This window comes from Heterodontus francisci, chromosome 1 (genome assembly GCF_036365525.1).
Source record: "Heterodontus francisci isolate sHetFra1 chromosome 1, sHetFra1.hap1, whole genome shotgun sequence".
Lineage (NCBI taxonomy): Eukaryota > Metazoa > Chordata > Chondrichthyes > Heterodontiformes > Heterodontidae > Heterodontus > Heterodontus francisci.
Genome location: NC_090371.1, coordinates 182,741,203 through 182,766,849, shown reverse-complemented (window position 1 = coordinate 182,766,849; position 25,647 = coordinate 182,741,203). Strand labels below are relative to the sequence as shown.

The following is a 25,647-nucleotide window of genomic DNA, read 5'->3' as shown; positions in this document are numbered from 1 at the left end:
CACTGAGTGCAGCTCCTCTTTAAGAGGGACTGACCGCCTTTAAGAGGAGTAGGCTAGCTGCACCACATGATAACAGTACACTCTGCTGGGTGTCCTGCTGAGGGCTCAGGCAGCCAACAGTGTGGGCACAGCTTGGACTAATGCTACAATCATGTAAATGAGGCGACAGCACCAAGTTTGTCTGCTGCCTACCTCAACCAGAACAGATGCTGACAGACTGTGAACCGCAAGCTCTAGGCCCGAAAATGGGCCTTAACAAATTTTTAGCCCCGATATTTAATTTGCCACATCACAAAACGAGAGAAAAGAATGTTTGTTTCATGTATTTTTATAGAAATTTGGGTAAATTATTGTTAATTTAACAATTTTTCATGGTGAAATTTGTTAGCTGAAATATTTGCAAAATGAAGTGTTCTACAAGAGAAAATTATTTCTAAAATCAGGTAACACATAGGTAAGCTTGGGAGCTTGCAAAACCTACAGATCAAGTTGTTTTTGACATTTTAAGGGCCCTCAAATGCAGAGAAACTAAAACAAATAATTAAATTTAACAGTAAACTGAACATAATAGCATTGCTTCTGATATCAAACTGTGAAATCTACTACAAGTCCATCTAAATGAAATGTTTTACATTTGTCTTATCTGCAGAGAGTATCAGAACAGTGCCCACACATTCTCCATTTGAGAATATTAACATTATCCCTATGCTAACATTATGTTGGATGGAGCTGAATTTTTGAACAGCGGTTTTCGTACTGAACACTTCATCGTTTGAATCCCAACAACGATTTACTTTGCATTGAAGCTGCTGATCCATTTTAAATATATGAACTTTCCGAATAAGCTTCATTTCCAGGATAATCTGGCAATCTTAATGAAGATCCGAATTATGCAGTTGGATTAAATGCCATATTATTGGAGAAACAAGCAATTGGGTTTTCAGTAGTTGTGGTTTCTCTAGGCAAAAGGCTCCTGCTGTTCTAAAGGACAATCATTATATTAATTAAATGAAACAAGTTCGCTTTCCAATCAAAAAAGCTGCACCAAGTCTTTAGAATAATTGTCATGCATGGGCCAATTCTGACCATATGGTCATTATCACTGAACAATACAGCAAAGAAAGACGTATCACAAAGTGCTGAAAACCACACATCAGAGAAATAGCATTGATAATTAAATCTAAAAACTCACAATGCATAACACTGTCTATATTCGTAATTTGCGACTGTGATTTCAAGATGCAGCTTTCATCTATTACAATGTAAGTTATATGGAACTATCAATAAGTGTCCTTTTACTGCAGGTGTCCATTTTTAGGATTATCTGTACAGGTTACATTGTATTCAAAGAAGTACTGGTATGGTCGAGAACCAGTGCATTCCTCTAAAAGGCAAAGATTCCATTTGTGTAGTTAAGGAAACATGGCCAACAGATGAGGTAAGACAGAGTATCAAGCTAAAAGAAAAAGCTTATATAAATGCAAGGTAAAGAAGAAACCTAGTGGTTGGGAGTATAAAGTGAACAAAGGGATACAAAGGAAGTAATCAGAGGCGCTGAAAGAGATGTTGAAACTAGCAGCAAAAGATTTATAAATGCATTGGAGGAAGAGTGTAGTAAAGGGGAATATGAGTATTAAAAGAAATAGGTGAAAATTTGCTGATGAGTTCATCATAATTTTCATAACAGGCAGTCTCTCAATTTGGCTAGCTGTGGCCAAGAAACCAATTTCAAACAATTTAAATCAAGTCCTACTGCTAAATCATTCCCTCCGCTTCCTTCCCATCTTGCAGTTATTATCAAAGTCATAGTGAATGAGCCATTGGACAAATATGAGCTGATAAAAGAGTCAGCACAGATTTCTGAAAGGTAGGTTATGCCCGACAAATCTAGTTGAATTTTTTGAGAAGGTCACTACCATGGTGTATTGGGCAGTTTCTATAGATGTTGTCTGTATGGGCTTCCAGGAGGTGTTTAATAAGGATCGATGCAAGAGATTACTTTCAGAAATGAAAGCTCATGGAATTGGAGGTAACCTTATGACATGGGTTGGTAATTGGTTGGGAGGTAGGAGGTTGGGGCCTCAACTTTTTAGCATGTATATTTACTTAGATGAAGGAGTGGAGAGTTGCATAACTAATTGACACTAAATTAGAATAGGGTGCCTCCATGTTGAGGCACCCTCTGTCTCTTCATCACAAAAGGAGTTTGGATATGCACCTCAAGTGCCGTAATCTGCAGGGCTATGGGCCAAATGCTGGAAGGTGGGATTAGAATAGGTGGATCGTTTTTCAGCTGGCACAGACATGATGGGCCAACTGACCTCTTTCTGTGCCTTAAACTTTCTATAATTTTATGGGAGCAGTAAGTCACTAAGGGACATAGACAGCCTAGGTGAGACTTCAATGAATGTGGGCAAGCAATTCATTTCTGGGAAGCAAGCCAAACCTGACACGGTTCTCAAGAACAAAGAAAGTACAACACAGGAACAGGCCATTCGGCCCTCCAAGCCTGCGCCGATCTTGATGCCTGCCTAAACTAACACCTTCTGCACTTCCGGGGCCCATATCCCTCTATTCCCTTCCTATTCATGTATTTGTCAAGATGTCTCTTAAACGTCGCTATCGTATCTGCTTCCACACCTCCCCTGGCAGCAAGTTCCAGGCACCCACCACCCTCTGTGTAAAAAACTTACCTCGCACATCCCCTCTAAACTTTGTCCTTTGCACCTTAAACCGATGTCCCCTGGTAACTGACTCTTCCACCCTGTGAAAAAGCTTCTGACTATCCACTCTGTCCATACCGCTCATAACCTTGTATACCTCTATCATGTCGCCCCTCCACCTCCGTCTTTCAGTGAAAACAATCCGAGTTTTTCCTACCTCTACTCATAGCTAATGTCCTCCAGATCAGGCAACATCCTCTGTACTCTCTCCAAAGCCTCCACATCCTTCTGGTAGTGTGGAGACCAGAATTGCACGCAATATTCTAAGTGTGGCCCAACTAAGGTTCTGTACAGCTGCAACATGACTTGCCAATTTTTATACACTATGCCCCAACCGATGAAGGCAAGCATGCCGTATGCCTTCTTGACTACCTTATCCACCTGCGTTGCCACTTTCAGTGACCTGTGAACCTGTACGCCCAGATCTCTGTGCCTGTCAATACTCCTAAGGGTTCTGCCATTTACTGCATACCTCCCACCTGCATTCGACCTTCCAAAATGCATTACCTCACATTTGTCCGGATTAAACTCCATCTGCCATTTCTCCGCCCAAGTCTCCAACCGATCTATATTCTGCTGTATCCTCTGACAATCCTCAACACTATCCGCAACTCCACCAACCTTTGTGTCGTCCGCAAACTTACTAATCAGACCAGCTACATTTTCCTCCAAATCATTTATATATACTACAAACAGCAAAGGTCCCAGCACTGATCCCTGCGGAACACCACTAGTCACAGCCCTCCATTCAGAAAAACACCCATCCACTGATACCCTCTGTCTTCTGTGACCGAGCCAGTTCTGTACCCATCTTGTCAGCTCACCTCTGATCCCGTGTGACTTCATCTTTTGTACCAGTCTGCCATGCGGGACCTTGTCAAAGGCTTCTCCTCTGACATCCACACATTACAAAGGGACATAGGCAAATTAAGTAATTGGGTAAAACAATAGCAGATGGAGCTCAATGTGGGGAAGTGTGAGGTCATCCACTTGTATCCTAGAAAGACAAATCAGCATTTTTTTCTCTATAGGAAGATACTAGAGACTGGATTGTAAAAGCAGCTCGTGCTTGTGATTGGAGGCAGACAGGCCCGCAATTTCACACCGGCGGCTGTTGTGCCATTTCAGCACCACAATCCCAACCCTAGGCCATTTTTGGAGAGGCCCGGTTGGGGTTGGAATGGCTGCCTACCCACAAGTGGTGGGTAGCCAATTGAGGGCAATTAAGGCCATAGGCCCCACTCCTGCACTGACTGGGATTTCCAGTCAGCAATGCGGGCAAGGGACACGAGCCTGGACCATGGCCAGGCAACTATGGCCGGCTGGGGTGGGGGGTGAGGGGGTGCGGGTGTTGGTGGTGGGAGGCAGCGCTTCATCCCGTGAGAGACCCCCACCCCCCCCATCCACACTAATCAAGGCCGCAGGGCCACAGTTGCAGCTGCTGGCTGACTTCTGGAGGAATTACCCCTCCACAATCATGGCCAGATGTCTGTGGCCATTTAAAATTAAAAAATAATTTACCTTTTCTTCAGAGGGTGCCTGCATGTTGCGGCAACCTCTCTCCCTTCATCACAAATTGGCAGCTCCCACCTCAGCTGATAGGGCTGCTGATGTGTCAGTGCAGGAGGGCCTCTCATTGGCTCTCCAGCCTCGGGAGCTCACCTGATGGTGAGCCTGCTCTCTGTCATTAATTAACTTGGCTCTTTAAAAATACGGTTGGGCATGCCTAGAACAAGCCTTGCGGGCTCGGGTCCTGGAACTGGTCCCAACTTCCGGTTCCTCATCCTGGACTGAAAATTCAGCCCTAGGAGTTGAAGAGAGAAAAGCATTTTGATGTCCATGTGAAAAATCAGTAAAAGCTAATGTGCAGGTACAAAAAATAATCAAAAAGATAAGGAACATTGCCTTTATCTCAAGGGGGTGAAATACAAAAGTGAGGAAGTGATTTTCTGTTCTACAGAGGCTTGGTCAGACATCATCTGGAGTGTATGTTCAGTTTTGGGCACTGAGCCTCAAGAAAGGTATGGGCCAGAATTTTATGTGGTTGCAGAGGCCCCACCCATGGCTTAAAGGTCAGGGCTGAGCCCGCCTCTGCTGGGCCTGGAAGCCATGTAGCGCTTTTGTGGGGCCCAGGCCCTTAATTGGCCCTAGATAGGACTTTTTTCCCTCTGAGGCAGGAAGTCCTGCCAGCAGGAGCTACCGGCCAATCAGAGGGCCAGCAGCTCCTCAGTCCCAAAAGTGTCACTGGAAACTGCGCCTAGCCAGAAGAACAAGAGGGATGCCAGCACTGAAAGCTAAGTAGGGTTTGAGACCTCGCCAGGGAAAATCGTTTGGGCCCCTGGTGCTGCCAGGGGTGTGGAAGGGGTGGGGTGGGGGGGGGGGGTGCTGTTGTCGTGGGTGTCCACAGTGGGATACAGGGTTCCCAATCAGAAAGGCCCCTCCCCAACCCACAAGGAAACAGGTGGCCTCCCCAGGTGGCAAAGTGCCCAGCTTCTCAGGTACCAGCGGCAGTAGGTGGAGGCCCTTAACTGGCAATTAATTGGCCACAAGGGCTTCAGTTGTCCTGGGGCAAGCGGGCTGTTTCCAACCAACGCCACAGCTGGTAAAATGGCAGCAGGGTCGGGTAGGCAACAGGAATGACACCCTTTGCCTTCCACTCGGTTTCCTCCCCCACCGCCTCCAGCTCGCTCCTAGGGTGGGGCAGGGGGGTTGTAAAATTCTGACCGTGTTGGCTTTGGAAGGAATACAGCACAGATTCACCAGAATAATAGCAGGGCATAAAAGGCAAAATTATGAGGACAGGCTGCATAAACTTGTTTTCTATTCCTATAAGTTTAGAAAGTTGCGAGGTGATCAAATTGAGAACTTTAAATGACAAAGGATTTGATTGGCTAGATAGAAGGAAACTATTTCTTCTAGTGGGAAGATCTAGAACAAAGGGACATAAACTTAAAATTAGAGCCAGGCTATTTAGGAGTGAATAAGGAAGCTCTTTTTCACATAAAGGGTAATGGAAATCTGTAATTCCCTCCCCACATACCCCAACCCAGTCTGTGGATGTTCGAACAATTGAAATTTTCAAGTCTGAGGTCAATAGACTTTTATTAGGTTAATGTACCAAAAACATCTAGAGCAGAGACAGGTAACTGGAGTTGAGGTTCTGATCAGCCAAGATCTAATCAAATGGCAAGACAGGCTCAAGAGGCTGAATGGCCTACTATTGTTTCTATGTTCCTTTGACCTGGGCCTTTAAACTTCCATTTCCTCAGTCATAGACAAGAACATCTCCATTCACTTCCTTGTATCTCTCACAATCCACAAACCTCTACATCCTTCTAACCCCATGTCCTTCTGTGCCTACCCCAGAATAAAATCTCCTCCAAGTTACTTACCACTGTACTTTCAAATTCCCAAATGTCTAGCCTTTGACCCTCCATTCACCACAATACTTCTGCAATTATCCATCTACTCAACTGTTTATTTCCCCTCCACCTTTGATATCCTTTTCCTAATAAAACCATTACTTTTTCCCACCCTGGCTGTTCTCCATTTGTATGGCTCCCAGCTTCATTCCTTCAAATCACAGACTTGAGCGTACCTGGTGCACAACTAGTTTTGCCATCCATTGCCAGATCTAGCTGGATCACATCAAGTACTATCAGGGCTTGCCCTCCCCTACAAGTGTAGCCCTTTACTTCAGGATTATCTAGGAAAGCAAAGGTAACCCCTGGCTTCTTTTCTCCACAACCAACAATCTCCTTAAGCCCCTCTTCTCTGTTCCCCTCCATCCTCACCTCCAACAACAAGTATGAAGAGTTCATGGATTTATTTATCACTAAGATTGAGCCCATCCATTCAGCTGCCTCTACCATATCCATCCCTTCTTCTTTCTCACCAAGCCAAAACTGCTCAGAGGGTTTTCCCTGCCGTAGTCCTGAGCCTACATCTTTCTTTACTGTCTCTCCTATTTACCCTCATGCTCTCTCCATGAGGCCTGTCTTCTGGACTCTTCTCCCCATTTCTGCTAAACTGCTGACTACCCACCTTCCCTCCTTGGCCCCTTGTTAAATTATTCCCTGTTTTCTGGTATTGTCCCCTCCATTTCAATTCATACCCTCAACCTCTATATACTGCCCTTTGGGCATCTGAGAACATTGGGTCACCCTCCCCATCTACACCAACGACACCCAACTCTGTCTATCTTGACCACTCCATTACATTTGTCTCTGTATTGTCAGACTGCTTGCCTGACATCCAGTCATGGATGAACTACACTTTCCTTCAATTTAACATCAAGGAAAAGACCAAAGCCATTGGGGCGAATTTTACAGTCCCCCACCCCACCCCTCCGACGTCAGGGGTCATGGCGGGGGACCGGAAAATGCCTCTGGGAGCGATCCACATTGGGCCTCGACGTCGTGAAGGCCCGGCCCGATATTGCCGGTGGCTGTGAGGCCTCGTGGCAGACCCCTGCCGCTCGGCAACGGGAGCAAAATTTAAATATGTTAATTTATTAAAATAAATGAATTGATTACTTACCCACACCCGCTGTCCATCCTGGTGCGATATTGGTGCCGGTGGGCAGCACTCCTGTGCCTTCGGATCCCCGTCTGGGGTCCAAGGCAAAACACTGGTGAGGAGGGGGGAGCAGGTAAGTTTTCAGTGCAGTGGGGGGAGGTAGCAGGGTCAAACTAATCTGATTGGTGTAGGGGATGGTGGGAAGGGGTGAAGGTAAAAGTTTATGAACTTTGATGGGGGAAGGTCAGGTGCACAAGGTAATTGTGGGGGGAAGAGGGCAAGGAATGAATTCTGTGGTTATTGGGAAGGTTGGGAGAGGGGCTAGAAACATACATTTAATTTTTTCAAAACAATTTCAATTCACTATATTTTTAAATATTAAAATTAAATGGAAGGGCTCGAAGCCCTTTAAAAATGGCGTCAGTGCCCACGTAAAGGCTGCTGACACCATTGCTGGGGACGGACCACCCGTCCCGCCACATCAGTCCACCCCAGCCATTTAAATGAACCGCCGATTTCGGCAGCAGACATGTAAAATGCATCCCATTTCCTTTGGCCTCCACAACAAATGCCATGTTCTTTCTTCCAATTCTATTCCTCTCCTCAGACACTGTTTCAGGTTGAATCAGACTGTTTTTATTTTATTCATTCACAGAATGTCAGAATTGCTGGAACGGCCAGCATTCATTCTCCATCCCTAATTGTCCCTGAGTGGGTGGTAGTGAGCTGCCTTCTTGAATCTCTGTAGTCCGTGCAGTGGAAGTAATTCCACAGTGCTGTTAGGTAGGGAGCTCCAGGACTTTTTCCCAGCAATGATGAAGGAACGGCGATCTATTTCCAAGCCAGGATGGTGTGTGACTTGGAGGTGGTGGTGTTCCCATGAATGAGCTCCCCTTGTCCTTTTAGTTGATAGAGGTCGCAAGTTTGGGAGATGCTGTCAAAAAATGCATTGATAGTGGAGGGAGTGAATATGTAAGGTGGGGGATGGGGTTAGGACTTTGTAGGGTTGACTGGTCCACGTATGCCTTTGTTATGTCTGAATCCGATGCCTAGGGCAATGCCTAGTTTTCCATAAATTAAGTCTTATTGTACTTCTTTGTAGTGATTTGTTACAACTGAGTGGTTTGCCAGGCCAGTTCAGAGGGCAATTCAGAATAAATCACATTCATGTCGGTCTGGAGTCACATATAGGCCAGACCAGATAATGATGGCAAATTTCCTTCCCTAAAGGACATTAGCAAACCAGTTGGGCTTTTGCCAAATAATGATAGCCTCATGTTTACCATCAGTGATACTAACATTTTATTCCAGATTTATTTAATTCACCAACTTCAAATACTGCATTGGTGAGATTTGAACTCATTTCTCAATTATTTATCCAGGCCTCTCAATTACTAGTCTGGTAACATAGCCACTATGCTGCCATGTCTGAATAATTTAGTATAGTATTGAACCTCTGCCTTCTCTTTGACCTGAGCTTAACTCCGGACCCCATGTCCTATCCATCAAAATCACTACCTACTTCCATCTCTGTAACACCACCTGCATCTGCCCATGCCTCGGCCATCTGTCCATGCCTAGGCCATCTGCCCATGCCCTGTAGAAACACTCATCCATGCCTTTGTCATCAACTATTCCGATGCTCTCCTGACGAGCCTCCCATCTTCCACCCTCCACAAACTTCAACTCATCCAAAACATTGCTGCCTGTATCCAATCCACCCATCATACCCATGAATTCAAGCAAATGTAAATTGGGTGGAATTTGTAACAATTGGATAATCATTTCTGCCAGATTGCCAGCCAGTTGGTAAAGATGAAACTCTATCCTAATATCTTAGTTATTTGAAGAGGAAAGTTAGTAACCTTCTCTGTAAATCTAGATATGTAAGACTTCAGGAGGTAGCATTAATGATTCAATGTACTGATCATTGCTGCAATAAGATGAGACATATTTCTCTGAAAGTTTACATTTTCCTTGGTACCTCTTCCATTTCTTTTAGAAGTACTTCCAATTCTCTGATAAAATTTTCTTGGTAATAAGAGTGCAAGTTAAAGCTGTGAAGATTGTTGTATGAAGATCTTGGAGTGTATCTCTACCCAGGGGGACAATAATATTAGTACAAAGCCAAATGATCTTTGCCGGGTTTTATTGCAGTTCTCAATCAATACAAATTCTTAATAATAACTATTTGTAATATATTTCTGAAGTCATGTCACGTGAGTTCCTGCTATTTGTTGTTAATGCTCAAACCAAAATTTGTTTTCATATAGGAAGGGCTAGACACATTTGTAGAGGAGAAGGATTTCTATAAAGAATCCTATAATGCCTTGTGTAGCTGTAACATACAATAGAGGAACTAACCTGCTTCAGGAATCAAGTGCCTGTTCCCATCTGTGTTTGATTTATTATGCAAGAATTATGTTACTATTTGATTGAATGTTATCCTCACCCACTTTGAATAAATGCATAGATTTGAGTTGTCCCTTGTTCTTGAAATCTGGATGCTTTATTTTTCTATTAAAGAGAGCGAAATGTGTCTTGGCCAATAATTATACCTGAACCAACACCACTGAAACAGATTACCTGGTTATTTGTGTGATTGTTGGTTGTGGGACCTAGCTGTGTTTGGCTGTGTTTACCAACACAACAGCAGTGATTATAGCTGGAGTTTTATGCCCCCCAAAAGAGCAGGCTGGTGGCGGGGGCGGGGGGCGGGGGGAGGGCGTAAAATGCAGTGGGAGGCTGGGGGGACCCTTCTCGACCCGCTCCCGCCTCCACTGCCAATTTATGCAGGGTGACGGCGGTGACAAGTGGCCCACCCACCCCAGGCCAATCAAGGCCCTTAAGTGGCCAATTAGCTGCCACTTGGCAGGCAAGTGGCTGAGGCTTCAGAAAGGTTGCCTGATGAAACTCGGCGGTCTTCTTGCAGGCTGGGGGGGTGCCCCCTCGTGATCGGACACCCCGTGCCCCACGGAGGGCCGACCCCGAAGCCCCAACCGGCCCCAATGCACAACACGCCTCCCAACCCCCCCAACCCACCCCCCTTGCCTCACCAGGGCATGACCGATTATCCACGGCGAGACCCTAAAAACTTACCTTTTTTCCAGGGCCGTCCTTCATCTTCATCCTGAAGCTGGGTGTAGTCCCAGCAGTGGCCACCACTCTTGGTGGCGCTGCTGGGACTAAGAGTTGCCAACCCGCTGATTGACCGGCAGCTCCATTAGGCGGGACTTCCTGCCTCAATGAGGTGGAAGTCCCGCCCAAAACTAATTCAGGACCTGGGGAGCGTAAAATGCAGTCTGGATCTCCAGGCCCGGCGGAGGCCACCGACTTTTCGGCCGCCCATCGTAAAATTTCAGCCTACATTTCAAAATCTATTTATTGGATGTAAAATGTTTTAGATATTCTGAAGTCATGAATGGCACTTTATAAATGCATGTTCTTTCTTTCTTTGCTTTTTACTGTAAGCATAACCTATTATTATATAGCTTAGTAACAGGAGGATAAATGTTGTGATTAGTTATACCTGATTAACTGATGTAAAGTGGGCATAACTGGTTGGTAAAATTACTGGAGGTCTGTTGCACCAGATTTCTACCTTTTTGGCATCCTATCGAATTTCCTGGTCATTGTTGTAGTGGGGCCAGAAACGTTTACCAGTTTGTAGTTACTGTACATTAAAGTTAGCACTGATGATGCAATTTGGACATGCACGGAAGTTCCCAAGCATTTTCATCAATATAGCACTCAGTTATCCACCTCCCAAATATAATGAGTGGAATTTTCTCACCTTAGTCCGAACCAAATGGCAGGACCTTTTTTTTATTCTTTCATGGGATGTGGGTGGCTTGAGTGGCTTGCTAGGTCATTTCAGAGGGCAGTCAGAATTGACCACATTCTGGGTCACCTTGCAACAAATTCTTCCTGACCACATCCATTTTAAAGAAAATAAAGATCTGCATGTAGATAGTGCTTTTCATGGCCTCAGGACATCCCAAAGCATTTTACAGTCAATTAAGAACTTTTTTTAAAAAAATGTAGTCACTGTTGTAATGTAGGAAATGCAGCAGAAAAATTGCCCACAATAAGCTCTCACAAATAACAAAGTGGCAAAGTGATAATGACCAGATAATCTGTGTTTTTCTGATGTTGATTGAGGGATAAATATTGGCCAGGACACCTGGGATATTCCCCTGCTCTTATTCAAAGTAGCATCATGGAATTTTTTACATCCCTCTGAGAGGGTAGACAAGCCCTTGGTTTAACATCTCATCCTCCAGCAGGGCAGCACTCACTCAGTACTACACTGGAGTGTCAGCCTAGATTTTTGTACTCAAGTCCTGGAGTAAGACTTAAACTCACAACCTGAGTGCTACCAGCTGTGCCATGGCTGACTTTTTAACAGCGTTTGCCTGGTGATTAGATTGTGGATGACACCAAATTGAGGCGCTATAGTTAATACTGATGTATGCTCACATAAAATGCAGCAATTGAAACTACGAGAACTCACCCTGAAGAGTTATAAAAATTGACTTTTCTTTTTAAAAAGTAGACAATGTGCTGCCAACAAAATGGAGGACAAAACACATGCCCCTCAGCATCTCTTGCCCTCAAATACACATCCGTGTCCACTGAGACTGAAAACTAATTAAGCCCAGTCTGCATGTAAATGTAATCGATAATAAGACCTGGATGTAAGCTGTACTCAAGCACAATAAGACAAGACCTTTCGCAGACTTCTCATCTCTAAATAACCTCCATTTCAATGGAATGTGAACTTCACCCTCATCTCCTCCTCATCAAAACCATTATACAGCCCAGCTAGGCCTGAAACCTGAAGTCGCATGGGAGAAGCCAACCCTTGTAAAAATATTCAGCTTAAAAGATAATCGTTTTGAGGAACAATAGGGGAGTCTTTTCAGGACGGGACTAGAGAGAACACATCAGTCTGGTCTCTCCTCAGCCAAATAGTGCAACAAAAAAGCCAGCTTGAATTCTAGCAAGGCTGAGAGAGAGATCATTTCCAGCCCAGACAGTTGAACCCTGCTGAGACAAGTGGAAGCTAGCTACAACAGAGACAAGAGAGTGGCTTTGCAAAAACAACTTTTCTACCAGTGAGAATTGACCTAAGACATCAGTTACCATCTTCAACCCAAAGTGAACTGCCAGGAGACTGTAACAGCCCATGAATACCAAACATACAGCAAACACGCCTGCAAATTTAAAAATCCACCTTCTGAGGAGGATGCCACAAGTTATTCCTGAAACAACATACTTTTACAACCTGAACTCTGAACACCTCTTACTTTGTACTTTCTATCTATCTTCTCCTGAGAGTGTGTGTGAGAGTGAATGCACGCAAGAGTGGTGTTGCAGCCATTTCGGGATAAGACATATTGCTCAATAAATAATTAATCTTCTGTTTTAAACCTAGAAGAAAACGTGTCGCTGTCTTTTTATTTGACAAATAAAACAAAAAGGGGTTAAATGCTCATAACAAACAGCACTCGCTGTGATCAGGTGGGAACCACCCAGTCAGAACCACCCACAACTCTCACCATGTGGCTGTAACACTAAGGAAGACTGAAGCAAAATACAAGAAGGCATTAGTAAACCTGCAGAATGGACATGTAAATGGCAAATTAATTTCAATATAGATGAGTGTGAGGTGGGGCATTTTGGTAGGAGGAATTAAGAAGCCAACTCCTTGGAAAATAAGAGTCTAAATGGGGTAGAAGCTTCAGGAAATTTAAGGATACAGATTCAAAATCGTTGAAAATAGCAACACAGGTTAATAAACTGATAAAAAGTGCAAACAAGCACTGGAGTTCATTTCTAGAGGGGAATAGAATTTAAAAGCAGAGAAGTTATGTTAACTTATATCAAACCTTGGTTAGACCACACTTGCAGTACAGTGAGAAAGGAACACTGAAGAAAGTGCAAAAAAGATTTACAAGGATGATGCCAAAATTGAGTGGGTACAGCTATCAGGATAGACTGAGCCGTCTGATAGAAGTCTTTAAATTTATGAATAGCGCTGATGGGGAGATGTGGAGAAGATGTTCCACCTCTGGGGATGACCAGAACTAGGGGCATATATATAAGATAGTCATTAATAAGTCCAATAAGGACTAAGGAGAAACTTTCTTACTCAAGATGGTGAGAATGTGGATGTGATACCACATGGAATGGTTGAGATGAATAGAATAGATACATTTAAGGAGAAGCTAGAAAAATACAAGGGAAAAAAGAATATGATATGTTGATAGAGTGATATGGAGTAAGATCGAAGGAGGATCTTGTGGAGGATAAACATTGGCATAGACCAGTTAGGCTGAATGGCCTGTTTCTGTGCTATAAATTCTATCACTGGTGAAGGGAGAACAGCATGTCAATGGTGGCTCTCTCTGCTCGAAAGCCACACTGTGCCTCAGGGTAGACACGCTCAGCCAGCTTCTGGAGTCTGTTTAAAATGACTCAAGCGAAGACTTTTCCCACGATGCTGAGCAGGGAGTTTTCACAGTAGTTGTTACAGTCACCGCGGTCACCCTTGTTCTTATAGAGGGTGATGATATTGACATCGCGCATGTCCTGCGGTACTACTCCCTCATCCCAGCACAGGCAAAGCAGTTCATGGAGTGCTGAGAATATAGCAGGCTTGGCACTCTTGATTATTTCAAGGATAATGCCATCCTTTCCAGGGGCTTTTCCACTGGCTAGAGAATCAGTGGCATCACTGAGTTCTGATTTTGTTGGCGGTTCGTCCAGCTCATCCATGACTGGCAGAGACTGGGCTGCATTGAGGGCGGTATCAGTGACAACATTTTCCTTGGAGTACAGTTCTAGGTCGTGCTCCACCCAGCAGTCCATTTGCTTGCGTTGGTCAGTGATCGTGTCCTCTGATTTAGACTTGAGGGGGGGAATCTTCTTGATGGTTGGCCCAAAAGCTCTCTTAATGCCATCAGACATTCCTCTGATGTTTCCGGTGTCGGAGGCCAGCTGAATATGACTGCATAGGTGTTGCCAGTAGTCATTTGCACAGAGCCTGGCTGTTCTTTGTACAGTGCTTCTGGCTACTTTAAGTGCTACGGATGTTAACTCGTTGGGGGCTTTCGTGCAGTTCAACAGTGCACTGCACTTAGCGGCTATGACAGGTTCCAGTTCTTCAAAGTGAGATTGAAACCAGTCTGCATTCTGCTTCTTATTTTTGCCTTCGCCGGCTACAGGAGAAATGCCGCGAACAACAGATGCCCCTCTACGTTGCTTTCATTGATCAAAGCCTTTGACCTCGTCAGCAGACGTGGTCTCTTCATACTAGCAAAGATCAGATATCCACCAAAGCTACTAGGTATCATCACCTCATTCCATGACAATATGAAAGGCACAATTCAGCATAGCGGTGCCTCATCAGACCCCTTTCGTATCCTGAGTGGCGTGAAACAGGGCTGCGTTCTCGCATCTACACTGTTTGGGATCTTCTTCTCACTGCTGTTCTCACGTGTTCAAGTCTTCAGAAGAAGGAATTTTCCTCCACACAAGATCAGATGGCAGGTTGTCCGTCTAAGAGCGAAGACCAAAGTACGGAAGGTCCTCATCAGGGAACTCCGCTTTGCTGACGATGCCGCATTAACATCCCACACAGAAGAAAGTCTGCAGAGACTCATCGACAGGATTGCGGCTGCCTGGAATGAATTTGACCTAACCATCAGCCTCAAGAAAACGAACATCATGGGAAAGGACGTCAGAAATGCTCCATCCATCAATATCGGCGACCACGCTCTGGAAGTGGTTCAAGAGTTCACCTACCTAGGCTCAACTATCACCAGTAACCTGTCTCTCGATGCAGAAATCAACAAAGGCATGGGAAAGACGTCCGCTGCGATGTCCAGACTGGCTCAGAGGGTTTGGGAAAATGGGGCACTGACACGGAACACAAATGTCCGAGTGTATCAAGCCTGTGCCCTCAGTACCTTGTTCTAAGGCAGCGAGGCCTGGACAATGTATGTCAGTCAAGAGCGACGTCTCATCTCATTCCATCTTCGCTGCCTCCGGAGAATCCTTGGCATCAGGTGGCAGGACTGTATCTCCAACGCAGAAGTCCTCAAGGTGGCCAACATCCCCAGCATATACACCCTACTGAGCCAGCGGCGATTGAGACGGCTTCGCCATGTGAGCCGCATGGAAGATGGCAGGATCCCCAACGACGCATTGTACAGCGAGCTCGTCACTGGTATCAGACCCACCGGCCGTCCATGTCTCCGTTTTAAAGACGCCTGCAAACGTGACATGAAGTCCTGTGACATTAATCACAAGTCGTGGGAGTCAGTTGCCAGTGATCGCCAGAGCTGGCGGACAGCCATAAAGGTGGGGCTAAAGAGTGGCGAGTCGAAGAGACTTTGCAGTTGGCAGGAAAAAAGGCAGAAGCACAAGGAGAGAGCCAACTGTGTAACAGCCCCAACAACCAATTTTATCTGCAGCACATGTGCAAGAGTCTGTCACTCTAGAATTGGCCTTTATAGCCACTCCAGGCGCTGCTCCACACACCACTGACCACCTCCAGGCGCTTACCCATTGTCTCTCGAGACAAGGAGGCCAAAGAAGAAAGAAGAATTCTGTCACTCAACCCAAAGACTTGGTTCCCTATTTCCAGATTTATTGTGGCAGGCACTGGGTTTCAGACTCGGCATTTTATGTTAGGCAAAATTTTATTACCCCATTTTTGTTACTAAACTTTTCAATGGCTAAAATATATGTTAAAAATATTATCAGCCTTTGTAATGATTACCAACATTTTTATCTTCAAATACAATCACTTCCCTTTAAGTGGCTGCATCCCTTTAAATGTACCTATCACCACATGTACATTGAGCTCTAAATGCGATATGGGCTGGGAACTGAGGAGTGTCAAAATCATGTTGGATAAGTACAGTAACTGTTGGGAGGTACTAACAACATTTCACCCAACCAACAGCTGACTGGCGGGTCAATCAGAAAATCTACAGCAGTGTCTTCGTTTACCCAACTTGAGAAAAACAAAAGCTGAAAGAAGTGGTTCATTTAAAAGTGCTGAAAAATCTGTCTTTGCAAACTCTTGCTACAGAATTTAGTTTATTATTTTTCCATTATTAATGAGTTATCTATATTTCACCGAGCCAATTTGGTTGGTTTCAGTTGAAGGTCCATAAGGAGATTCATACAATCATTTTCATTAGAAAATCAAGCTTAAAGGCAGTTTGGCTTCGTTAGTTGCTCCTCTTTACCTTTCTGAATATAAGATGAATAAATTCTGTTACAATACAAAATAATAATAATAAACATATAGAAATCAGAAAAATTAATGCATTTACAGAAACGTCATTGTGCTCTGTTAAGTACTCTGTATCCTTCATTAATTTAGACATCCAGCTGCAATGATGTGAAATTTCTTGAAAGTTACGGTGCACATAACTGTTCCTGGTTGCTATTCAATCATTTCTGTCTTCTCAGGTTGTTGGTGTTGCCCAAGCAATCAACAAGAAATGTGGAACAAATGGAACATTCACCAAAAAAGATGAAAAGGTAAAATAAAAGCAACAATTTAAGGTTGATTACTCATTTTGTGTTGAGAAACTAACCTTGTTTTGTTTAAATGAAATGGAATTACAGTACATAATAGAGTCATAGTGTTATACAGTACAGAAACAGGCCCTTCGGCCCATCGTGTCCGTGCCAGTCATCAAGCACCTATCTATTCTAATCCCGTTTTCCAGCACTTGGCCTGTAGCCTTGTATGGTATGGCATATATTGTATTCCTTTAATATTATGCAAAATAGGTCATTACCTTCTCCAAGCACAAGAATGAGAACATTAATTACCTCTGGATCCATGGAAAATTTTCTTTTTGGCAAATCAGTAAGGTCTGTTTGTAACTACAAAACAGCAAATAAAATAAGGGGGATGGGGGTGGTTGTTAACATCTTAAAAATCAGATTCCCAACCCAAACCCACCTCCAACCCACCTGCTTCCAGCTTTAACAGAGGCCAAAAGGTGGGCAGGTGACCATCCCACTCCAAGGAGGTGCATTTGTACTTTAAATATGATAATGAGGCTGAGAGCCTTATTGTCGTTCGGCTTTTTAACTTTAATTCTGGTTAGCTGGGTTTCCCAAGTGTCGGTGAACCTGGCAGCTCTTCCAGCTGAAATTTCTAATTGGTAGCTAGTTGAATTTGATTGAGCATGCCTGCTGATGCTGCTTAGTAGCTATGTACATTCATAGTGTTTGGCTATAAATTGATTAAATAAAAATCTCTTCTAGAAATGTTATATTGTTATAGTTGTGACTATATAGCAATAATAAGCGTACTGTTGGCTATTAGTGAGAAATTGTAATTTAGGTGAAGAAGTCCACTTGTGGTTTACCACCTAACTAATACTGCTTATCCAATATATGACTAATTATTTAGACATTGAGCCTTATTAAGAATACTATTGTGCTTTATTCTTCTACATTGCTGAGTAAATTGATTCTCCTGAGGTTCAAGTCTTAATCTTTTAAACTATACAACAGGAAAAGTTAGAAGGTGGAAATTAAATTCATAATAATTGTATTTTCCTGATGTTGAGTTCCATGATGCAGTGTCAATGTTGTAATTGTTTTTAGGATTTTGCTGCCTATTTGACGTTTTGCGGGATTGTCCTCCACAAAGCTAAAGTGTATGAGACCTCACTGCTTGAAAACAGGCGCAACCAGGTACTGCTAAGGACTAAAGTGATATTTGCAGAAGCCCAGCAATAGCACATAGGCTGGACTAGGGTTAGGGGTGTGGATTTCTGTGGGGAATGCCCCGCTCACTCCCCCGCCCCATAACTATGGCACAAGAGCCCTGGGAACCCCGAACAAAACCACATTCACGCAGTTTTTCGAGGGCATCTGATGCTCTTCCACCAAAGTTACAGCAACTGTGTAGCACCCCTATGAAAATTTACTCCGTGAGATTCTGATCAACTGTTGCTGTACAAAGTGTGAACAATGCACATATTATTAAGGTGCAAGTCAGCCAGCAACTTGTGGCAAAGAAGAGTTACCCCGTGAATTGCGAATCAACGCAAGTTGCTGGATAACTTGCACTACTCCACCATTAGCTTCACGAAGATGGCATCTTGCCCTTAACTTCCCTGTGAGTTTCGTGAAGTTGCTGTGTTTGCACATTAATTGCCCATTAAACTCAGCACTAAGTCTAGTAATTAATAATGTAAGTTCCCTTTTTAAAAATACTGCCAATCAACCTCTCTGGCCAGAAAGTGAACAATTAAAAGTGTGGCGTCTCATTCCTTCAAGTTGTGAATTGTTGTTAGAGATTTTAATAATGTAAAATTTTAAATTTTTACATTTTTTGTTCTAATTTTTCCTTTTTCTCTTTTTTTCTCTTAATCCGGTCTTTCTGTTTCTTTATTTCTCTTTCTGTACCTAATTTGACAATGAATTCAATCACTCTAATTCACCCTCCTTCTCAGTCTTTCCTCTGTTTATTTCTCAATCCTGAAATCTGATTGGTTAAGGATATACAATATTGGTCCCTTTGTTCATCAAGGTCGCAGATGCCCTGTTGCCCTTGCCATGCTATAATCACCTTGTATTTGCAGTAACTCACAGAGCAAAACATTTTTGAGCTGAAGGGTGCAAGAAAATGTGTAAATAGCTGGCTATGTCAAGCAACAGCAAATGATATTGGCACTGAGGTGAAATTCATCTTGGGCGGTAGTGCAAAATGGGTGATAGCAAAGTCATTAGATTAGAATACCGATGCAAATCCATTTTATGCTACTGGAAAAATGAATTTCACACCCACTGTGTACATAATATCGAATAAACTATTCTGTCTTCCAACATTGCCAAGAAACACCATGAAACTCGAAGAAAGAAAAAAGAAAAATATCAGGGCTAAAATTATACCATATGATACTAGAGAAACAACACTTAAGAGGAGATAAAAGCAAAATACTGCAGATGCTGGAAACCTGAAATAAAAACAGGAAGCGTTGGAAATACTCAGCAGGTCAAGCAGCATCTGTGGAGAGAGAAGCAGAGTTAACATTTCAGGTCTGTGATCTTTCATCAGAACTGGAAAAGGTTAGAAAAGAATTAGGTTTTAAGCAAGTGAAGGGGGTGGGGGGTGTGGATGGTGGGAAGAGAACAAAAGCATTAACACTTTCTTTGCCTTTGTCCCAGGACAGCTTTAATCTCTCTTGCCCGCTGCCCTACCACACACCTCCCCTTTTGTTCTCTTCCCCACTATCCACCACCACCAACCCCCCCCCCCCCCCCCACCCCCTTCACTTGCTTAAAACCTAATTCTTTTCTAACCTTTGCCAGTTCTGATGAAAGGCCACAGACCTGAAATGTTAACTCTGCTTCTCTCTCCACAGATGCTGCCAGACCTGCTGAGTATTTCCGGCAGTTTCTGTCTTTACTTAAGAGGAGATCTTCAGTAGCTCTCACAGGGAAAAGCTTATCACTCCGTTTTTGCTTCCAGTCTAGCTGTTGGCATCCTGAAAAGGGTCCATCACTGGGCAAAGCAGGGTCCTATGACATACGTAGAACTCTGATTGCTATTCTGGGAGACAATTGAGCAAAGCGTGCACCGTGCACACTCTATCCAGTTTTATTTGGTGGTACCACCAAAGAGGAGACCAAAAAAGTACGTTTTAAAATTACTGCTGTGCGATCAGAAGGAGCAGGAGTGCTCCTCCACGCTTTGCAAGAATAATATGGGCAGCTGCTGCTCTGAGCTCCCCTCCCCCAACAATCAGCAACAACTAATCACCACCATCCACCACCCCCCCTCCCCCCCCCCCCCGCCCCCAAATCGACCTCACTCGAGCTACGTTTTCTACTGGCCGATTCATTCTCAGGACCATCTGATAGTGCACCAACCAGGCCAGCAAGCAGCTCATTTGGTGCCTGCAGCCCACCAGTGACATGGTTGTGAGGCCTGGCCCTCAAAATTGACAGTTCTTCATGCCAGCAGCGTTCCATTAAAATGAAAATGAATGAAAATTTGGAGAGTTCTACAATGAGTAGCTGATCCACTCTGACAGGTTACCATCCAGGCAGCAAAGTTCAAAGTCGCCTCCATTGCTTCCATAAAAATTAATGCTAACATGATTTCAGGCACTAACATCAAGAACATGTTTCTTCTGAACATCATAGATTAGTAGATTAATAGCAAACTGGTTCAAAATTGATGTAAAAGACTTTAGTATGTGAACCAGTTGCAGCTAAAAATGAAAGGGTAACAATTGTTTAAGTCACTTGTCAATATTGTAAATACATTCTTGAAGGTTTTCTCTGTTAGATGTCTACAGCAAAGTAATAAATCTTATCATTTTTAATGTGTTTGCGATTTCACTAGAAATACAAATCGGAAGAAATTTTTGTTAATGCATTTACAATATCACTACACAGAGACATGAAATTCTACCCCCACATCACAAACTGATAAATATGACCTTTTTGGGTTGTCCTTTTTATGAGAACATTAAAAAATGACTTGTTGAATTTTTGACACCATAATAAAAGTGAAGAAATAACTATATGTAACTTATTTATTAATAATGCTTTCTTTTACAAGGTTCTTCTTGATCTTGCAACTCTGATATTCGAGGAACAATATTCCTTGGAAGTAATTTTGAAGAAGATTGCAGCAACTATCCTTTCGTTCATGCAGGCTCAAAGCTGTACCATATTCATTGTGGATGACAATTCTTCTGTGAGTATGATAATGTGGTTGAAATATTGGTCTAGGCCTGTCAAAGATATGGTGATGGGTGGAGATGGGGAGTGGAAAATTCCTCAGCTGCTCTGGTACATTCCTGTGGTAACTTTGTCCAAACTTTAACCAAAGAGAAGTCCACCAAAATGACTGCATAATCTACCAGGATCCAGAGACATTGAACTGACCTTATATGGGGCTTTCTGCAGGGTCTAGTAAGGGAAGAATCTCTCTGGTGCACCTAACTCAGGTGGAGATTGGACTCCATGCGTTGAAATTTTCTGCACCCTCCGCCTCATGGATATCTAGCATAAAGCTGGAGGCTGGTATGCTGAGTGAGAAGGGAACAGACACCAGCAGATATGAGCTTAACTTTGAAGAAGGGACATGCTGGGATCACTGCTAGGACCTCAAAGATTAAAGGAGTAAACTTTTAATTTATTAACCTGCTACCCCCTTACAAAAGGATTATTTTCAGTTTTTCTGGAGAGCTAGAGGGGCTAATGTAGGAGGAGGTTGGAATCAACCTGCTCATGCCCCCAAGCCCCAGGTCTGGCAGCAAGGTTGGATTTCCCAGCACTTTGGAAAGGTGAGCACCCGAGAAGCAGCCAAGAGGTGCAGGTGCCTGCCAGCCCCATTTGAATGTGATGCCCTCTCTTTGACCCGACATATTCTGGCAGGGTCAGTGCTGGAGAGCACCAGCGTATGTGTTCCTGGGGTGTAAGTGCTAAGATCATGGTCTGTGAAAATTCGGGGCCAGAGACTCATTTGTGAGGAACTTTTCCTCATTCACTCTGAAGTGAGTCCCCAAATCACCCTTTTTCTTCATATATTTTAGTTGTCCCAATTAGGTTAATTTTTTAATTTCAAGGGTTGGTTGATAAGGCTGTAGCATATTGTTTTTCTGACATGCATGCCCCCTGGATCAGATGAAATGTCTTTGTAAATGTAAAATACAAGCAATTAATAAATAGCCTATTGAGATACTGGTGATGAGATCTCATACAGTCTTTTCATTATTCCTTTAACCTTCCTTTGTAGCACTTCCTATTGTGGCCTTTCCAAGTCCCTGATGCCAGCTTCCTTCATTTATTCTCTTTGAGACTATTTTTCAGTATTGCTTACTTGAACCTCTTTCATGGTATCAGTGCCAGTCTGATAAGAATGAATATATAAAGTAATTAACAGCCAAAGGAAAGTTTGAGAGCAATACAAAAGAGGTTTACCTATCATCTTTAATCCAGACGTCATAATAGAAGTGGTTTGTAATGCCATGACCATCAGAAGAGTGAGGTAAATGCAGTTTTTTTAATAGTATATTGCCCTTTAAGCTTTACTGGACTCTTCACCTCATGAAACAGAATAAGCAATTTGAACATAGCCTGGTCTATGTGCATATGGAACTGACTATCAGAAGGCACATGCCAACATTCCCAGAATAATTCACCTTCTGTTTATTCCCTTTCCCCATTTGGAAACTGCCTTATTTCCACTTATCATATGGATATTGGGAACTTAGGCCGGAATTCTACAGTCCCCCAACGAGCGGGCTGTTGTTGGGGGGGGGGGCTGAAAAATTGAGTGGGAGGTGGGGGTGGGGGGCCATTCCCGACGCCTTCCCACCCCCACTGCAATTTTATGTGGGGCGGCGGTGAGAAACAGCCCACCCACCTCAGGAAAAACTGGTCCTTAAGTGGCCAATTAACTGCCACTTAAGGGCCTCCACCCACCGCCGCTGGTATTTTACCCTTGGCAGTTGACAGCAAAGGCCTCAAAAACACCACTAGGTAAAACTTGGCGGCCTTCTTGTGGGCTGGGGGCGGGGGTGCCCTCCTGATTGGCACTCTATGCCCCTCGGAGGGCTGCCCCCAAAGCCCCATTCGCCCCAACACACAACACTTCCTCTCCTCCCCCCAAACGACTCCCCTTGCCTCACTGGCACCTGGCCGATTGCCCCAAGCGAGCCCCCAAAAATTTACCATATCTTGGGAGCTGTCCTTGCTCTCCCTGCTGAATCTGGGTGTAGTCCCAGCAGTGGCCACTGCTCCCGGTGGTGCTACAGGGACAAAGAGCTGCCAGCCTGCTGATTGGCCAGAGGTGGAAGTCCTGCCCAAGGCCAATTAAGAGCCTGAGGAGCGAAAAATCCCAACGTGGTTGCCCCGGGCCGGCGGAGGCGGTTCACCCCTGACTTTTCAGCCAGTGGGCAGGGCTTCCCTTCCAACATTAAATTCTGGCCTTACTGTGTGGTGGAATCAAAGCTGAATTCCAGTATTCTGTGACACTGGTGCTCCAATATGCTTTGCCATGATTAATGCATTTACCATTGATTCATCTTGCCAATTATGGGCTTTGTAGAATCTAATTACAGTGCCCTACACCTTTAAAGAAAGCCAACTTTCATTAAATAGAATAAAAATTGCTTTTCTGCTGTTCAGTGGCAGCTATGACTTAAGGAGATGCAATATACTGAATGAATGTTTTAACATAAATTAATGAAAATTATTACTCATGCATCTCCTAAAGATTAAATGTGGCATCTCCAACAGTGATAGTTAATAATTAAGGTGGTTGGCAAAAGAACCAGAGGCGACATGAGGAAACATTTTTTGCACAGTGCGTTGTGATCTGGAGTGTAATCCTGAAAAGGCAGTGGAAGCAGATTCAATAGTAACATTCAAAAGAAATGTGGTAAATACTTGAAGGGAAAATTTTACGGGGTTATGGGGAAAGAGCTGGAGAGTGTGATTTGTTGGATAGCTCTACCAAAGAGCCAGCATAGGCACAATGGGCTGTATCATTCTATGATAAATCCCACAATTTATATCATGATTACATTACAAAGATTATATTTCTCTTCTCTGCATTCTCATGTCAGTGAAAAGTAAAGTGAAGCTGCCAGAACTCATTTCATTTGTAAATTGGCCATGCTGTCTGGGAGGGCAGACATTCATCCCCTCTGTGCCGGCTGGTGAATGGAAACATTCAGAGTACCGTCAGAGGTTACTGATGGTTAGCCAGCTCTCATTTTGGACATTCGTTTTGATTCATGCAATCAAAGTAGGCATGGAAGATAAACAACTCAGAGAATAATGGGAGATACATAGAACAAATGAGATTTTAACAGAAACCAGTAAGAAAATACTAATGTATTGCCACGATAGCATGAAACTATCATTGCTATTTAGCATTATGAACATGTAACCTTGAAGAAAATGAGATTTGCTTGAAGCAACAGATCAAAATATTTTGCTGGAGTGAAGGACCCTTTCTTCTACAATGCTGGGATATACACTGTACATTTATAATTGCACCAATGCACACATATGAACATGCTTCTTCTTTGGCCTCCTTATCTCGAGAGACAATGGGTAAGCGCCTGGAGGTGGTCAGTGGTGTGTGGAGCAGCGCCTGGAGTGGCTATAAAGGCCAATTCTAGAGTGACAGGCTCTTCCACAGGTGCTGCAGATAAATTTGATTGTCGGGGCTGTTACACAGTTGGCTCTTCCCTTGCGCCTCTGTCTTTTTTCCTGCCAACTACTAAGTCTCTTCGACTCGCCACACTTTAGCCCCGCCTTTATGGCTGTCCGCCAGCTCTGGCGAACGCTGGCAACTGACTCCCACGACTTGTGATCAATGTCACAGGATTTCATGTCGCGTTTGCAGACGTCTTTAAAGCGGAGACATGGACGGCCGATGGGTCTGATACCAGTGGCGAGCTCGCTGTACAATGTGTCTTTGGGGATCCTGCCATCTTCCATGCGGCTCACATGGCCAAATCATCTCAAGCGCTGCTGACTCAGTAGTGTGTATAAGCTGGGGATGTTGGCCGCCTCGAGGACTTCTGTGTTGGAGATATGGTCCTGCCACCTGATGCCAAGTATTCTCCGCAGGCAGCGAAGATGGAATGAATTTAGACATCGCTCTTGGCTGACATACGTTGTCCAGGCCTCGCTGCCATAGAGCAAGGTACTGAGGACACAGGCTTAATACACTCAGACTTTTGTGTTCCGTGTCAGTGCGCCATTTTCCCACACTCTCTTGGTCAGTCTGGACATAGCAGTGGAAGCCTTTCCCATGCGCTTGTTGATTTCTGCATCTAGAGACAGGTTACTGGTGATAGTTGAGCCTAGGTAGGTGAACTCTTGAACCACTTCCAGAGCGTGGTCGCCAATATTGATGGATGGAGCATTTCTGACGTCCTGCCCCATGATGTTCGTTTTCTTGAGGCTGATGATTAGGCCACATTCATTGCAGGCAGCCGCAAACCTGTCGATGAGACTCTGCAGGCACTCTTCAGTGTGAGATGTTAAAGCAGCATCGTCAGCAAAGAGGAGTTCCCTGATGAGGAGTTTCCGTACTTTGGACTTCGCTCTTAGACTGGCAAGGTTGAACAACCTGTCCCCTGATCTTGTGTGGAGGAAAATTCCTTCTTCCGAGGACTTGAACGCATGTGAAAGCAGTAGGGAGAAGAAAATCCCAAAAAGTGTGGGTGCGAGAACACAGCCCTGTTTCACGCCACTCAGGATAGGAAAGGGGTCTGATGAGGAGCCACCATGTTGAATTGTGCCTTTCATATTGTCATGGAATGAGGTGATGATACTTAGTAGCTTTGGTGGGCATCCAATCTTTTCTAGTAGTCTGAAGAGACCA

The 25,647-nt window shown here is 44.0% G+C and overlaps 1 protein-coding gene across 4 annotated transcripts in view; it reads left to right on the top strand.

Moving 5' to 3' along the window:
- The window catches only part of pde5ab (phosphodiesterase 5A, cGMP-specific, b), a 172,437-nt gene that overhangs the window by 38,577 nt on the left and 108,213 nt on the right, over nt 1–25,647 (top strand). For all 4 annotated transcript variants that reach the window (XM_068039289.1, XM_068039281.1, XM_068039272.1 and 1 more), the window contains exons 4-6: nt 16,731–16,802; nt 17,886–17,975; nt 20,857–20,994. In XM_068039289.1, coding sequence (XP_067895390.1) covers nt 16,731–16,802; nt 17,886–17,975; nt 20,857–20,994 — 300 coding nt within the window. The remainder of the gene's footprint in view (nt 1–16,730; nt 16,803–17,885; nt 17,976–20,856; nt 20,995–25,647) is intronic.